At 41.4% G+C, this 18,506-nt stretch overlaps 1 protein-coding gene across 1 annotated transcript in view; it reads right to left on the reverse strand.

The window, feature by feature from the left end:
• The window catches only part of LOC124782008 (zinc finger protein 37-like), a 148,290-nt gene that overhangs the window by 90,736 nt on the left and 39,048 nt on the right, over positions 1–18,506 (reverse strand). The window contains exons 6-7 of the mRNA XM_047253906.1: positions 2,955–3,059; positions 394–525 (exon numbers count right to left, since the gene is read on the reverse strand). Coding sequence (XP_047109862.1) covers positions 394–525; positions 2,955–3,059 — 237 coding nt within the window. The remainder of the gene's footprint in view (positions 1–393; positions 526–2,954; positions 3,060–18,506) is intronic.

Genomic DNA, 18,506 nt, shown 5'->3' on the forward strand with positions numbered 1-18,506 from the left:
ATAAATCAGATAGTGGAAAGTGTCAAGTGCGACAGATAGTGTGAATGCAAATTTAGTTTAAAATAAGAATAGACAGAGGATGACAAAACTATTCAAGAGACTGAAAACTTTAATTTACCAATGGACACTAAAATTCCAGTACAACTACCACATAATCACAAAAAGGCTTTTTAAGAAAATTTAAATGTAATAAATGTTTTAAAAATGCAACTGTATTATGTTATAGGCATATCTTATTATATACAGCAGCTTACTTCCCTAGTTAAAATATGTATACTGTGTATAAGTTTCATGTGCACATGCATACCAAACTGCATTCTACAATTTTATTGTAAATTGCTCTCTTCTCAATCAAGTTCATCTCTTATACAATGTAAGGCCAGATTTGTTTACCTGCTGGAATGTAGTCGTGAATCCTGCAGATGAAATGCTGTTGCTGAACTGAGGGTGGCCAGGCGCAGGAACATTAATGACTACAGCAGGTCGGTCTGCCCCCGTGCCGACAGGCGGAGTGGCAACGCGAACCTGGAATTATTTGCACTAAGACCTCATGACAAAAAAAAAAAAATTCTGCAGCGAGCAAACGTCAATATGACACTGATGATGAACAAAGAATAAATTTTAACAGTAATAAATATTAGTACTTGCTAAGTGTCACTGAATCTTTCATTAATTGTAAATAGCAGGCATGTGCACAAACTGTCTGAAGTGTAATTCTATTTTGTCTGTAGCAAAACATTTAGTAAATTTGTCATCATAATAATTAAGTGTTCAACAGAAGCTGCTTGTCAGTAGTATTTCATTTTACCGAACTAGTTTTGGGTGTTGCCTATCATCAGCAGTATCTGTTTTACACAAAAGAACATTTCTTATAATAAATTACTTACAGTGTATATAGTGATGTTTTATGCATATGAGAATTTTCAGTTCATTGTAACGTGAAGAATGTTCTTTAGCATATGCCAATGACAATATTTTGTAATTTTCATGTAACAATGTCATTACACGATTTATATATACATATATGTAATCAGTATAAAACAATGGAAATTCCAGGGTGGAATATCAACAATATAAGGAAAAGACGGACTGCTACTCACCACAAAGATGGCATGCTGAGTTGCAGACAGGCACAGTGAAAAGACATTAGCTTTTTGCCAAAGCCTTCACCAAAAAAGGAAACACACGTGCATTCAGTCACACAAGCAAGCATACCTTGTGCACATATAATGGCCATCTCTGGCAGCTTGGACTAGAATGCAACTGTCACATAGAAACAAAGTAGCAAGCTGGAAGGGGCGGGGAAGGGGAAGAGAGAGCAGTGTACAGATTGGGGAGAGAAGAGCACTACTGGCAGAGTGTGCTGGAACTACACTTCCAACACGTACAGCATTGGGAGGCCAGGTATGGGGGAGAGGAATGGGGAGGGAAAGAGAAGAGGAGCAGGGAAGATCAAAACCAGCAAGCACATAAGCACAGAGTATCACACACAAATGGTTAGGGGATGAGAATAGGGAGGAGGTGATAGGACAAAAGGGGTGGAAACAGTCAGGTGGAGGGTGCAGGGGATGGTAGGTTACCATAGGTTTAGGCCAGGATAATTCCCATCTGTGCAGTTCAGAAAAGCTGAATGTGGGGGGTGGAATCCATGTGGTTTGAGTAGTGAAGCACCCACTGAAATCAAGCATATTGTGTTCAGCTCGACTTTGTACCACAAGATGGTCTACTTTGCTTTTGGCCTCAGTTAGACGGGGCCATTCATCCTGGTGAACAGCTGGTTGATAGTCACACTAATATTCCGGTCTGAGCTGCTACCAGAGATGGCGGTCATGTGAGAGTGAGTCGTACTTGCTTGAATGAATGTGTGTGTGTTTTTCCAAAGAAGGCTTTGGCCAGAAGCTAATGTGGAACTGTCTTTTCGTTATGTCTGACTGCAATTCAACGTGTCATCTTCACCGTGAGTAGCAATCTATCTTTTGCTTATACTGCTGTAATCAGGAATTTTTTTTACAAAATATATGCAGTTGTCATTGGTAACTGGTGTATAGGCAATAACATCTATATAATGCTACTTCTGATTAGTGTAATCTCTGTTAGCAGAGCAAAGAAAGGTTGTCATTAAAGAACTCTAAGGAAACTTTCATGGAATTTCTTGTTTTTCATATCGATCCGTTCATTTTCCTCTACAGTATTTAGTAAGCAGGCTTTTTTGGCAAAATGTAGGACAGATAGGCATTGTGTCATGTCACTGTCTGTATAGTTTTGTTCTTGTAAGTGTGTACTAACTGAAGATAGGATCTTTAAATACTGTTTTGAAATATCACTCAGTTTGTCCAATGTAAATCTATTCAGTCATTGTGTTTAATTTATGGGCACCTGAATGTACAAATATACAGGATTGTTCAACGTTATGACAAATTTGTGAACGCAATGTGTTCTGATGCCTATTTTTAGGCTGCTTTTCTGAAGTGTTAGTCTGATTTTATGCAAAATTTTTCTTCAATGGTATGGCAGTGTATGTTTCTTGTAATTCTTCTTATTAAGGTAATGTTGTTTTATTTTCAAATGGTTCAAATGGCTCTGAGCATTATGGGACTTGACATCTGAGGTCATCAGTCCCCTAAAACTTAGAACTACTTAAACCTAACCAATCTAAGGACATCACACACATCCATGCCCGAGGCAGGATTCGAACCTGCGACCGTAGCGGTCGCGTGGTTCCAGACTGAAGTGCCTAGAACTGCTCAGCCACAGCGGCCGGTTATTTTATTTTCATTTGTGGGCAGTTTTCTGGTGTAAATTTTGTCGACTATGATGCGCTGTAACCAGTATTTTTTCCTGTTGCATTTAGTCCCATTTGTGACAGAATTCACCATATGGTTAGCTTATCAATACTGAGATCAGCAGCTTTTTTGTGAAACAGGAGATTGTAGGAATACACCTGCACAACTAACCTGCGGCAAATTTGGTTGAAGGTTCACAGATGACGTTATGCTTGGAGACTGTGGTGGAGGGGGTACAGCAATGTTGCCCTGAGGTAAAGATGGCCCTATGCAGACCTGAAATCAATAAGTGTTATTAACTTAGCAAACTGAACTTAACATAATGTCTCTGTTAATAAAGCTCTCTAATAAAATCTAAAACTCTGCTAAATCTCAAACACTGACAATAAACAGGAATTTGGACAATGTCAATTAACAGCAACAAGTACAATTTTTGCACATCAACACCTCCACATAAATCTAACTTTTTCCATGTGATGGCCACATTCCCTATTCTTTATCTACTACCAGTCATTCGAAATTAACATTAACACAATTTTATTATTATTATTTATTACGATTGTTAAATGTCTTCAATAATGATTCAATATAAGGACATGTTCCATCATCATGTGATAAAGCAACGTAGATCCTATGAAACAACTACTGCATAAATTTCATTATGCACTTTTAGGTACATATTTGTGATGGGTTCATGTGAAGACTCCATCAGAAGACAATTGGCAACATTTACAAAGATAATAGAGCACAGAGAAATCTGAAAAATTTGTCCATTCTGGCTTCTTTCCATCTGAGTGAGCAGAGAAATGCATCGTCAAGTGAGACCTCTGTTTAAACAGTCTCAGTTTGTTGGATTCCATTATCCAGTTAATCTCCCACTGTCATGACAAATTACGTAAAAGCGACACTGGCAAGTCCCAGGTGGAATACAAATAATGAATGGTGTACACCTAACCATTAACCAAATATTGGATGTGATGAGTGGTCATCAGGCACATAAACAAGATTGAAACTGTAAAGTTTTTTGATTTAACTCTTCATGCTTTCCCAGCGATCTAATGACAACTTGGGTTGTCTGGCATTCTGCCGGATATCGGCGTTGTACTTGCACGCTCCAGCAGATCAGCAGGAGTGGACTACAGGGGTAATGCCTGGTGCCTCAGACGGAATTCCAAATGCACCAGACCAAAGATGGAACACCCAGGAGCGGGTCTGGTGGGTGTGGATCACAGAGGGAACACCCAGAACTGTAGCGGACCGATAACAGAACAGCAACATTCCAGAAGATCACAGCAAGCATATGCAGACTGCAGAGGGAACATCTGCAACCACCGGTGGAGGAAGGAGTTCACAGTCATAAATACTGGACCAGGTCAGCTCGAGGAGCAGTCTCAGGTCGCACCTGATGAAGGTTACGAGCTACATTACTGAATTATTGTGCAATTACGACACTGATTTCCAGTAGAACACCTGACAACCCAAGATGTCAAGATTTAAATCAATGGTAAGCTTTTGGACAGTGTAGCCCTAGTAGCTAACATTCACATGTGTGGTTACGGTGTCCTAGCACTGAATCCCACACAGACTTGTCAACTGCTGAACACCTCAACTACACAATGAACTTCTAATAATTCCATTATTTAAATCACATAACAGATTTATGAACCTCTGGAAATTGGTTAAATTTAATATCAACATCTGCAATAGCTTCACTGCTCTGAAGGTTGTACAAAAGTGAGCACAATCAGGTGGAGTCTGGTAATATAGTTTAGTTTAGGGAAGGTTTGATAAAACAGTATGGGAGTAATGGAGCCACTGAGTGGGCAACTGGCACAAAGCAAACACTGAAAATGTTGTTAAACTTTTATACCATGTCCCCCAGAGCTAACAAAAACACGGACCCCCCCCCCTCCCCCACACACACACACACACACACACACACACACACACACACGAAGTGGTAACCATTGTGCACAGTATCTGTGAAATATCCTGATCTGTCCTTGTGCCATGCCCTACCTTTACCCTGTGCCACATGGCCCTATATACGGCCCAGAAACAATACCCGTCCTATGCACCCATTAGCACATCCTTTTCCAGTCCCATTACAGGCATGTTATGTATAATCAGAGGTATTATTACCTGTGAAAGCACTCATATCACATAAAAGCTTCCACACGGTATTTTAGTCGCCATGACCAACAACTAATTCCCCACACAAATGAACAGCCACTGTTGAGCTGTGGCCAAGATATCCAACTAAGTCTTCACTCTTTCTACACTCACATCGTCCTCTCCACAGCCTCCCTCTCTCTTTTTCCGATCTCCCCCTCCCAGTCCACTCCTCAACATCACTGAGTGCCACACACGACTCAACACATTAGTGCCATTTTCCTATCCTGAGCACTTGCTGCTTCTCCTTACCAGCTGTTAGCCATCATTCCCTGCAACTCTTCTTCCTCCTCCATTCTCTCATCACCCATTCCACCTGACAACCCCTTACCTTAGTTTCAGCTGCATTCTTGATACATCGCAGTGAACCAGTACAATGTGGCCATGCAGAGAGAGTGTGCGGGCGCGCGCACGCTCTCTCTGCATGGCGCGCTCGTGTGTGTGTGTGTGTGTGTGTGTGTGTGTGTGTGTGAGAGAGAGAGAGAGAGAGAGAGAGAGAGAGAGAGAGAGAGAGATGCCTCCCAATCTTATTTACACACCTATCAACCACTCAACTTCTCAACTATACAGTGAGTTATTACTTTTACTCCTTCCATTATTGTTATTCCAAGAACAACTTCCTGTCATCATGGAAGATTAATAAAGCAATTCAGAGCTATAAATCAGGATTTAGAAGACAACAATGAATTTTGTTGCATGGTAGTTGTAGGATAGTGCCTTCAGCCAAATCAAGGACTCAGATGTCTGTGGCCATCAGTTACTGGATAAGGTATTGGTGTACAAGATTCTGCTATAATTACCTAGTTGCAGTCAACAGTTATGCAGTTAAGCACAACATTAAGAACACTACAAGAAACACTCTTCATGTTACCGTGGATATAATGTTGCTGTGACTAATGAGGCAAGCTCTCTGGATGACACTGTTTCCACATATAATTGTAGAAACTGGTAGCATGGCATGCATGGCAGCATGGATTAAATCCAAGTTGTTAAGGAACAAGCACTACTTCACCACTAATATCCAGAAGGTACAAACTCATCAGAGGAGTACTCGTTCTAGTCCACTAATTTTCACTAGTTACAGAAGGCCTTTTCAATGTAACTGTTTTCTAAAGGCTGAGCTGTAGAGTAACTAAGATGCAATACAATCAAATATTTATAAAAGAAAACCAAACAGCTGCAAGGACAGTACCTTAAGTGTAAATGATCACTCTTTTAGCATATTTCAGCCTGAAGTGTAACCTATCAGTTCATAAAAGTAATAAAGTACTAGCTTTATCTGTTACCAACTAATGGTGATTGTCATCTGCACGTAGAAATTTTGTTAAGGGGGTAATAAATGCAAACACACATATTGTGTGAGAATTGTTTTATAGGTGCATGGAATTGGGAGACTGAATAACATGTTTCTACAAGACGGGGCAGGGTGACTGACAGAAACATGCAGTGCCTGTGTCTATCCCGTGAAGTGGAAAAACTGTTCAGTTAATGTAACAAATGTTAATGTTCATCAACAGAAATTTATTAAAAGAAGTGTTTCCTGCTGTCATATTCAGTTACTATATAATGTTTCAAGAAGAATCTATGTTTCTAATCTTGTGGATTTAAGAGATAGTTTGGACTTACATTTTCAGCCTCAAGATTTCAGTCCATGGAGATGAAGTCAATGAGAAGAAGCAGCATGGGGAAGCAAAAGGGGATCTCAGGTGATCATATTATGGTTTCTGTACCCTATCAGCTCTCATTCTTAAACTGTCTACAAATTATCTGAGGCAGAACACAGGTAACACTTCAGTGCAAAGTTTCGTAAATAATATGGAAGCATTTTTAACATCAATGCTACCATGTGTAAGTGCAAATTAATCTCTGCAAACATGTTATGCATATCAGACATTGAGCTGAAAACACAGTAATTGAACAGATACACCTGAATGGATACAAAATAACATTACTGCAGAACTAATGAAATTGTGCGTGTGATTTTGGGGACAAAAAATGAAATAAAGTCTCAGCTCTTGGATTGAAAAAATGTTGCACTCAACTGCTCTTTAAATATTGCAGCACTTTATGCTATTGGAACTACACAAGTTAGAGATCCTGACAGTATACACATCCTGAACTGAAAATGTTTTATTTCATCAAGAATAAAGAAAATAATTGGCTTTCATCAAATAATAGAAAATTTAGCGAATATTTATTTTGTGGGTACAGCACTTTCTAAAATATCCCTAAATATCGATTAAGATGAAGAGGTGACAGGAACTGCAAGACTACAAGAAACGCTGACCATGGCCGCCTGTATTAGAGGCTGTAGGACTGAAATGTGTCTGTGTTACATTAAGTACTGCCATATGGCTGTGATGGTATGGTAGATATAGACGTGTTTGTAGTTGTAATGTCATGTCTTGCATTTGACCTGAATTTTCTGCGGAAGTGCAGCATACTGGATATAACAAAAATCATAGGACACAGCCATGACTAAAGTTGAATAGAAAACATAAATGTAAGTGCAGTAAAGAAAGTTCTGGCAGAATCTAAATAATTTAGAAGCAAGGGAGACCATTCACTGTGCAACACCCAGTGAGCTCCAGTACATTGTGCTCAGCAGAATGTGTGCCACTGGGTGGACAACTGTGTTCCTAGCCACAGTTTGGTGATGGCCATTCATTCTAGAGGACAGCTGGTTTGTGACCATACCCACATAAATTGCTGTGCAGTAATTGCTGCAGAAACAGTGTATGACATGACTGCTGTCACAGATGGCTCTGCCTCTGATGGCACAGGATACACCTGTGCCGGGACTAGATTAGGATGTGTTGGTTGGGTCAATCTTGCACCTGGGTCTTCCAGTGGGATATGACCCATGGAACAAAGGGTTGGGAGTGGGAATTGCATATGGATGGACCAGAATGTTGTGTAGGTTTGGTGGATGATGGAATACCACATTAGGACAGGTGGGAAGGATGTTGGGTACGATGTGTCTCATTTATGGGCATGAACACACATAAACAAAACCTTGGCAAATAATATGGTTGAGTTGCTTCAATCCAGGATGATACTGGGTGATAAACGAGGCACTACTTTGTAGCTGATTCTTCAAGGGTGGTTTAGGAGTATATGAGGATATGGCACGAAAAATCTTTTGCAGACTATTTTTGGGAGGGAGGTAAGGTGGAGAGGGGAGGGGGGGGGGGAAGAGCCAGTTTTTGTGAGAGTATCAGTGTGTTGAGCAAGGAAATTCTGTTCACTGTAGAAGCACTGTCCACAGGTGGCCAGGCTATATGGGAGTAATTTTTTTAGTGTGGAAGGGGTGACAGCTCTCTAAATAGAGCTACAGTTGCAGTTAGTGGGCTTAATAGGAGACATCAGAGGGATGGAGATCAGCATCCAGGAATGTGGCACATTGGGTTCAGGAAGACCAGGGTAAACAGATGGGAGAGGAGGTGTTGAGGTTATGGAGAAATGAGGATAAGATGTCTTGACCCTGGGTCCAGATCATGAAAATATTATCAATGAACCTGAACCAGAAAGAGGTTTGTTGTTTGAGATGCTAGGCAGGTTTCCTCTAGATGGTCCATAAAAAGTTTGGCATATGTGCCAAACGTTGGCACCACCAGCTGACTTACAGAACACTATCTAGTGATCCTACAGAAAACATTAAGTGCAAGACTCTCTCTGTTTTGAAAAAGAGGATGTTGTTGGAAGATTCACACAAGGAACTTTATCCTGGTGCTGGCATTCTGCCGTTGTTGTATGATCTGCCAATGTTAAATAACTGGGGTTTCTTTATGCTTTATTGTTAGTAATTTGGGTGCACCCACTTATAATCCGGCCAGGTATTTTACATCTGTTCTCAGCCCATATGTTGACCACGTGTGAATATCATATCTTCAATTCAATGGATTTTACTTGACAGTGGAAATCTTTGAGGCTGGGTCCTCTGGCTTTACTACTGAGTTTTGTTGTGGTATCTCTATTTACATGTGTCCCTCTGGAAGAGTCCTTGAGTCTGATTAGCAAGAAAATGGATGTACAACTGGTGAAGCTGTATCATCACGTGCTGTCAACAATGTATTCATTATTTAATGGCAACTTTTGTTAACAGAATGATGGAGTGGCTATGGGTAAGTCACCAACTGATGGAGGACTTTGAGGATAGGTCACAGAGGACTTCAGCTTCACAACCAATGTGCTTCTGGAGATATATAAACAATACCTATTTTTTATGGACTTACAGATGTGATGGTCTCAACAGATAATTGGACCAATTCAAGTGACTCCATCCCAGCATTAAATTCACCATAGAGGTTGAAAGTCATGAGACGCTTCAATATCTGGACGTCAGCACTTACAAAAAACAAGATGATGATATGGGACATAGTGTTCACCAAAATATGACACACACCAATCAGTATCAGCATACTAAGAGTTGCCATCCACCGTACAAACATAATGGCACCTTTAGGATTCTGGTACGCAGAGCGTATGCCATTTCTGACATGGACAGTTTAGACCAAGAACTTGCACATTTGACGGCTGTGTTTAAGGAAAATTGGTACTCTGAGAAGCAGATTCGTTGGGTTATGGAGTTTGGACATGCCCTGCAGATGCAGGAAGAGAGGCATAGATCTGTGGCATTTATTTCTTTTCTAGGTACATATGGTTAAGACTGGAAGAATTTAGGAAATTTTAACATTAAGAGTGTGTTCTGTCCATCTTCCAAAATTAGGGCAATACTTGGCTCTGAAAGATAATTTGGGACCTCGGAAGCTTGACATTTATAAATTTCTATTTCACTGTCGTAAGGCTTACATCAGCTGTTCATTCACACAGTTCAGGACAGTTGCATGAAATATCGCCATCACACAAGGCTACAACAGCCGCAAAATCAGCAGCAGCAGCAAAACATCGCCTAAATGAGGGACACAGGATGGAATTTGACAAGACTGCAATAGATGTCAATACTTTCAGTTTTTGCAACATTGTTTATAAAGAGGCCATGGAAATTAAGTCAGCAGACAGTTTGATTAAGATAGAGAATGGTTTTCCTCTTAGCCGGATGTGGAACCTAGTACTATCACATATAAAAACACGCTGTTTTTCAATTCGGCCAGCCTGAGTGTTTGAAAATAGTCTCTGAGTGTGATATATCATTACTGCTGGTATTCTACTAAGGGCAGAGTCACTAGCCCAGTCTTGGAGGGCAGCAATTGTGGTGGACGGCACACATGATGTGTTGCTGTTGTGGTCTTCAGTCCAGAGACTGGTTTGACACAGCTCCCCATGTTACTCTATCCTGTGCAATCCTCTTCACCTCTGAGTAACTATTGCAACCTAAATCATCCTGAACCTGCTTACTGTATTCATCTCTTGGTCTTCCTCTACGATTTTTACCCTCAATGCTGCCCTCCAGTACTAAATTGGTGATATCTTGATGCCTCAAAACATGTCCTACCAATCGATCCCTTCTTCTAGTCAAGTTGTGCCACAAATTCCTCTTCTCCCCAATTCTATTCAGTACCTCCTCATTAGTTACATGATCTACCCAGCTAGTCTTCAGCATTCTTCTGTGGCACCACATTTCGAAAGCTTCTATTCTCTTCTTGTCTAAACTATTTATCGTCCATGTTTCACTTCCATACACTGCTACACTCCACACAAATACTTCCAGAAAAGGCTTCCTGACACTTAAATCTACACTCGATGTTAACAAATTTCTCTTCTTTAGAAACGCTTTCCTTGCCATTGCCAGTCTACGTTTTATATCCTCTCTACTTCGACCATCGTCAGTTATTTTGCTCCCCAAATAGCAAAACTCATCTACTACTTTAAGTGTCTCATTTCCTAATCTAATTCCCTCAGCATCACCTGGTTTAATTTGATTATATTTCATTATCTGCATTTTACTCTTGTTGATGTTCATTTTATATCCTGCTTTCAAGATTGTCCATTCCATTCAACTGTTCTTCCAAGTCCTTTGGTGTCTCTGACAGAATTACAATGTCATCGGCAAACCTCAAAGTTTTTATTTCTTCTCCACGGAGTTTAATTCCTACACCAAATTTCTCTTTTGTTTCCTTTACTGCTTGCTCAATATACAGGCTGAATAACATCTGCTTCCATTTCATGCCCCTTGACTCTTATAACTGCTATCTGGTTTCTGCAGAAATTGTAAATAGCCTTTCGGTCCCTGTATTTGACACCTGCCACCTTCAGAATTTGAATGAGTATTCCAGTCAACATTGTCAAAAGCTTTCTCCATGTCTACAAATGCTAGATATGTAGGTTTGTCTTTCCTTAATCTATCTTGTAAGATAAGTTGTATGGTCAGTATTGCCTCATGTGTTCCAACATTTCTACAGTACACAAACTGATCTTCCCCAAAGTCAGCTTCTACCAGTTTTTCCATTTGCCTGTAAAGAATTTGTGTTAGTATTTTGCAGCAGTGACTTACTGAACTGATAGTTCAGTAATTTTCACACCTGTCAACACCAGCTTTCTTTGGGATTGGAATCATTATATTACATTCTACACACGCGACGTGTATGGTATGAAGGCCTATATAGGACAATGATTTGCAGTCTCAGCATCCGATTTTAGTGACACTCAGCACCAGTGGCATTCTCCTGAAGATTGCAGACAGATGGATCACCGAAATATTGTATCGTGTTGAATTTAGGGTCCGACAGCTAATCCAAGTACCCTTAGAAGCCTCCTATGTGCGTAACTGGTGTGTCCAGTATCATATGAAAGATGTGGATATATTGTCATTTGTTTGCTTCACACTGGCATGTTATAGTTAAGTTGACTCCACATGACTCTATCATGATACATTCTTTATGTCAAACATTAGTGGCATTTTATGGATGTAGGTAGCGCAGTGCAAAAAGTTGTGCATTCTTTCTATATAGATGCCACCTTGTTAGACTGAAATATTTGCCACTTATATGTGATTGTTTCATGACTATCTTTCTGACTTTGCTCTCGCAATGATGAGTAATTAGTGGAGTATGGTATCTTGTTTGAGTGTGCTGGCCGTGAAACTGTGTTGTGGGTGTGTGTAAACCAATCATTTGAATTGTTCCTAAAATATGTATGTTTCAGCGTAAGCTCTGCACTTACGTAAGAAAATCTTATTCATACACTTATTAGCCAGAACATTATGACCACCTACCTACCTGATAGCTAGTACAGGGTTGCCACAAGTTTCCCCAATTGAACTTCCCTCATATTTCCCCGATTTCCACAACGTTTTAGTGTTTTTCCCTGACAAATTTTGAGATTTCATGGATAAGATAAGACGTGAGTTGACAATCTGTCTTTCCAGCTATGGTACAAGAAACAATAGTGCAAACAAGAAAATATCCAAAATAAACTTGCAAATAGATGGCGTTTCCTGATTTGAGGAAAAATCTTAAGTACTAACATCAACATCTTTTGTAATGAACAGCTTTTAGATGGAGAAAGCAAGCCAAATGGCATACGCGTTTCATTAAGACCACTGAAGTTATTTTATTTCAATACAATGAAGCACATTTGGTGACAAAAATATGCATTTCTTTGGAGTCACAAGACAGATTTAAAATACCTTCACCGATTTCAGAAAAAAGTAGGCCTCCTAAAAGAAATGTATTAGGCGGGGAAGAATTGTGTAAAGCAACACTGTAGGTGACCGCCAATAAAATATTGGTTCTGCTAAGTTCGTTATTGTCGGTTATTACCCACTGTGCTATATCTATCATTTTACAGGTACTGTGCGATTTCAAGAAATATATGAGTTCATAGCGTACAAACCACCAGCAACTGATGCAATTTTCTTCTTCTTATTGTCCATACTTTCTAACACACAAACTGCTTTTGAAGTGCCAACATGTACTAAAACAAATAAAATGTCTATAAAACGCCATACTGTACAACATGCTTGCAGTAACACAGTCACAGTTTCTGAAATCTATGCCCATGGTCTCTGTCCTGCTGAGCAGCATGTAGTCCTGGGTCTGTGGATGAACTACGAAAATCCACTGCACTATGCCACACACAAACAGACCTGGCCTGCAGGCAGATCTGTGAGGCTAGATGCGACGAGCAAAGCCCGAAAATTAGTGGAAAACGAATGGCTTCAGATCAGCGGGCCCATTCCATTACAGATACCTGCAGAAATGGACTCCAATTTTGACCCGTCATGGAAATCCACTCACATGGCCAGCTATTCATTGGCCACAGACAGCATGTTGTTGAAATGAGACCATGGTGATCAATCCATGCAACAGATAACTTGCTCAAATACTCTGAAAATGAATAACAGCAAGGGTAGGTAGCAACTCACCATAAAGATGATTGCTGAGCCGCAGACGGGCACGTAGAAAAGACAATCGCACTCTGCAACTAAATTTTCAGCCATAGCTTTTATCAGAAAACAGGAGCGCACACACATTCACACAATCACTCAGAGACAACTCATGCACACATGACCGCTGTGTCCAGCTGCTGCGTCTACAGTCTCTGAGAATCCAAGCAAACCATTCCTCATGCCCCCTTGCCTCTCGTCAGCAGCTGCTTGGTAGTGGCAAGAAATGGTGGCAGCACTGACTGCGAGCTGAGGGGAGTGGTAGGAAGGGTAGAAGCAGTAGAAATGAGGGAGTAGGGAAGCAGTGCACGTACTCTGCTGCACCCACCTGGCAAAGATTCGTGACACCTCAGTAAACAAACCATTTCATCTAGAGGCAAAAATGAGATTTTTCCAGTCCCCCCCCCCCCCCCCCCCCGAATTTGCCTGACGTGTTGGAAATTCCCTGATATTCCCTGACTTCCAGAACCTGTGGCAACCCTGCATTATGTTGACATTTGACACAGATAACAGTGGTAACATGTCATGACAAGGAAGTAATGAGGCCTTAGTAGGTCACTGGAGGGAGTTGACACCACATTTGTGCACGTAAGTCACCTAATTCCCGTAAATTCCGAGAAGGGGGTTGGGGACGGGCGGCGATGAGCTCTGATGCCACCTTCAGTCATATCCCATATGAGTTTGTTTAGGTTCAGATCTGGTGAGTTGAGGTGCCAGCACATCAACTGGGGCTCGCTACCATGTTCCCTTGAACCACTCCATCACACTCGTGGCCTCCTGACACTGTGCATTAACTTACTGAAAAATGCCACTGCCATCTGGAAACTTGATTGTCATGGAGCGGTGTACGTAGCCTGCAACCAGTTTATGACATTCCTTGGCCATCATGGTGCTTTGCACAAGCTCCACTAGACCCTAGGATGCCCATGTGAATGTTCCCCTGTGCATTATGGAGCAGCCAACAGCTTGTCTCCATCCTGCAGTACAGGTGTCACGGACCTGCTCCTCTTGAAGATGACAGATTCGTGCACTCCCACTGGCATTATGAAGAAGCTATCAGATTTCATCAGACCACGCAATGCTCTGCCACGATGCTAACATCCAGTGCCGATGGTCACGTGTCCAATACAGTTGTAGATGCCGATACTGTGGTGTTAATATTGGCACTTGCACGGGTTATCGGCTGTGGAGGCCCATCGTTAGGAGCGTTCGGTGCACTGTGTGTTCAGACACTTTTGTACTCTGTCCAGTATTAAAATATGATGTTATTCCTCCCATAGTTCACCACTTAACCCATTTTAGCAGTCTGCCCAGCCTACGATGACCGACACGTATAATGAGGAGTGGCCGCCCAACCCCACGATATCTCGACGTGGTTTCACCTTTGTTTCGCCAAGTGTTGAAGGCCTCATCACAGTGCTCCTCAAATACCCGGCAAGTCGTGCAGTTTCTGAAATGCTGGTGTGAAGTCTTAGGGCCATCACAATCTGCCCTCGGCCAAACTCAGATTGACTGTGTGCCTCCCCACTCTACACGTGGACAGCATGCTCACTGATACTACATGCACCACGTGTGTGTCTGACAAGCAGTCATTCCTCACCAGGTGATGCTGCTATCGCCTGGACAGCTTCGTATCAATAGTAGGTTGGTAGTCATAAGGTTGTCATTGATCACTGTATGTGAAATGGGCATGGCCTTTTGGTGTGGATAATGGAAAGTAATCAATCCCAACCTGCAAACATTCCAAAGTGAACTTGAAACAATTTCAGTAACAGGGAGCTGCTACAGATTTTGTTGTGATGCGGTTATACCTTTTATGTACAGTATTCCGACTACTGTGATTTTTTTTTTAATATATAATTCTTTTGGGATGCTTTGAGTTTTAATCAAAAGATTTGTTAAAGACACTGGTCAGCATAAATAATATCTTGATTATATTGTCTGTATATGGCTATCTTAACTTGTTACCTTTTTAAAACAATTTCTGGTAAACTGCTGATTATAAAGATCTCATTTGTTAATGTATCACGGTAAATTTCACCAGAGCTTCTTATCTTTTTAAAGTTAATTTTAGTAAATTTGTAATAACAATAAGATGGTTTGCGAACGTAATAGATAACTTGGAAGTGGTCAGGTTGGTATGGTAAATTCTGCAGAGGTTATTATATTTCAAAAGAATAAATGAAAATTACTTTTTTAAAAACAAACTGTTGGAACCTTGGTTGACCACCAACACTTTTCCTTAATCAGCCACTGTCAGTTAAGTTTTCTTAATCAGCCACTGTCAACAGGGTCTGGTCTCAATATCACCACATATAGGAGGGCACAATATGGGTTCCCATAGCTGTGCTGCAGATTTGTTTATATACCTTCTCCTCAAAGGAGAAGTACAGTCTGCTCACAAAGAGATGAACAAATTCTGCTTGGGTCTGGGAGTTCTGCACACAGACTCCACTGCACGGGATACCAACAGGTAAGGGCCAGAGCAAGGAAGGAGCCACCCTTACATCATGCAGTGCTTGTTTTACATTTGTATTCGCATATCAATACTCTTGCTCATAACATTCAGCAACATCATTAATTATTTTTCTAGTTCCTCTCTATAAAGTACTACGTCTTGCCCTATCCCTCTCTCAGTTGAGCCCATGATGGGCCAGGAACCACTCTGTCACTCATCAAGAGATGTATTAATTCGTGATATGACACAACATGGCACAACAATCACTTCACAATACCTAAATAGGCAAGGTCCTGTTTTACATCGCTGAGGTTGCCAGGTTCTGGACACAAAATATGTAGTCGACTGACTTCTGTCAGTCTAAAGCTAGAGGGCCCTCGTTCAGCTCTTTGTGGACAGACTATAGTTGGGTGTGAGGATGCTGTTGGTGAAGTGTACGAGGAACAAGCCGGAATCCCTCAACGAGTCTATCACCCTCCTTATCCCATCAATTTTCTACATGCGTCCCAGAGTCCACAAACCCAACACTCTGAGACGTCCCACTGTAGCCAATTATTGTACTTCCACTGAAAGGATCTCTACAATTGTTAACCAACACCTCCAATCAATAATCCAAAGCCTATCATCCTACATCAAAGAGACAAAGCACCTCCTACACATACTCTAGCCCATTACCACCCCATGACTAACTGGATCCCTATCAGTCCCTCTGATCCCACCTTCCTACACACCATTACTCATTCCCATGGCCCCAACATCCTTCCAACTCCAAACCCACGACCTCATTCCTTGTACACCTTACCAATGATATCCTCACACACGACTACCACTCCTTTGAGGGAAGGTATACAAACGAATCTCTAGCACAGTCAAGGGTGCCTTTTTATGCCAACCTATTTAGTGGCACTGAAAGAAAACCTTCCTAGCCACCCCAAAACCACAAATCCTTGTCAGGTTCATTGATAATACCTTCATGGTCTGAACCCAGTGTCAGAAAACCCTTTCCTCATTCTTAAAAAACCTCACCACCTTTTCTCCCATCCACTTCACATAGTCCTCCTAAACCCAATGTGCCAACTTCCTGGACATCGACCTCTGACACTCCAATGGCTCCGTCCACACCTCTGTCCATCTTAAGAACACTAACACTAACCACCAACATTACTCATCCAACTGACTGTGAGTGGCGTGCCAACGGTAGATCTAGGTGTCCTGTACAGGGTGGACAACATCCAGGAAGGATTCAGGGTGTTGTACCGATCCCTCTAACCAACAAGTCCGAGGTACTCTCTCTCACTGAAACTGAGCCAGTGGCTCTCACTTCACCTGTTTTGGGGAAACCTGTTTTGTCCAATGTCAAGAGGACGCAGATGCAAAAGGGTAGTGGTATATTAATTGTTGGCAGTTCAAACATATAGCAAATGATAGTACCCCTTATGGAAATGGCAGCATAGGGCAGGAAAGGACACCAGGTGCACTCAGCGTGCATGCCTGGGGGCCTCATTGAACACGTTCATGTGCTATTCCAGCAGGCACTGAGTAAACAGGTTGCAACCAACTGCAGAGTTTGGCACATAGTGTAACAAATGATGCCTGTCATCTCGGCTCCGCGGTCATACTTGAGTCATTCCAGCAACTGACAGGCAGTTGAGAAGATAAGCCTTGCGCATGGAGTTTCAATGAAGTTCACAATTTGCAGCATTGCCCCCAGAACTGCCCGTGGTCCTTTGGTTCTGAGGCAAACAGGAGGACTGAACCAGAGACTTCAAAGGTTCTGTGACAAGCTAGGCTGTGCCTTCCTGGACATACACCATAGGGTTGAGAATTGTAAGGTCCCCCTAACTGGGTAAGATGTGCACTACACATCAGAAGCTGCTACTCAGGTAGCTGACTGAGTGGGGTGCAGAAAAGCGTTTTTAGATCAGGCAACTACCCATTAAATCCTAATAACAATAGGTGTAGTAAACCCATACCTACCATGAAAAATTGAAAGAAATGTCTCCCACAGGTGAGAATATTAAAATCATAATGGTAAACTCCCGAAGCATTCACAACAAAGTACAAGAGTTTGAAGCACTCCCAAAAAGCAGTGAAGTTCACATAATACTAGGTACAGATAGCTGGTTGAAATCTGAAGCTGCACGTAAGATTGCTTAGGCGAGACTCAGTATCAGGGGTGGGCATAAAATTATAATTGGATCCTTGTATCTCCCAACAGACTCGTCTCCTGACTTAGCCCAAAACTTTTAGAGAAAATCTCAGTTCACTTGCACGTAAGTTCCCCAATACTGTAATCAGTGGTGTAGACTTTAATCATCCAACAATTAACTAGAAAAATTACGGATTTGTTAGTGGTGCGTGTGACAAGACATTCTGTGAAACTTTAGTAAATTCCGTCTCTGAAAACTACCTAGAACAGATTGTTAGGAACACCACTCATGACGGAAACGTAACGGATCTAATAGCAATAAACAGATTTGACCTCTTTGAGGATGTACACATCGAAATTGGTGTCAGTGACCATGACATAGCTGTGGCAACAATGATTACCAAAGTACAAAGGTCAACTAAACCAAGCAGAAATATATATATGTTCAGTAAACTAGATTAAAAATCAGTAGTGTCATATATCAATGAGAAACTTGGAACTTTCAGTACAAGGCAGGACAAAACCAAGATGGTTATTTGCATGTCACTAGAAACTTAACATCCATAGATTGTGCTTGGTGTTAAACATGTCCGATCA

This window comes from Schistocerca piceifrons, chromosome 1 (assembly GCF_021461385.2).
Source record: "Schistocerca piceifrons isolate TAMUIC-IGC-003096 chromosome 1, iqSchPice1.1, whole genome shotgun sequence".
In the NCBI taxonomy this organism is placed as follows: Eukaryota; Metazoa; Arthropoda; class Insecta; order Orthoptera; family Acrididae; genus Schistocerca; species Schistocerca piceifrons.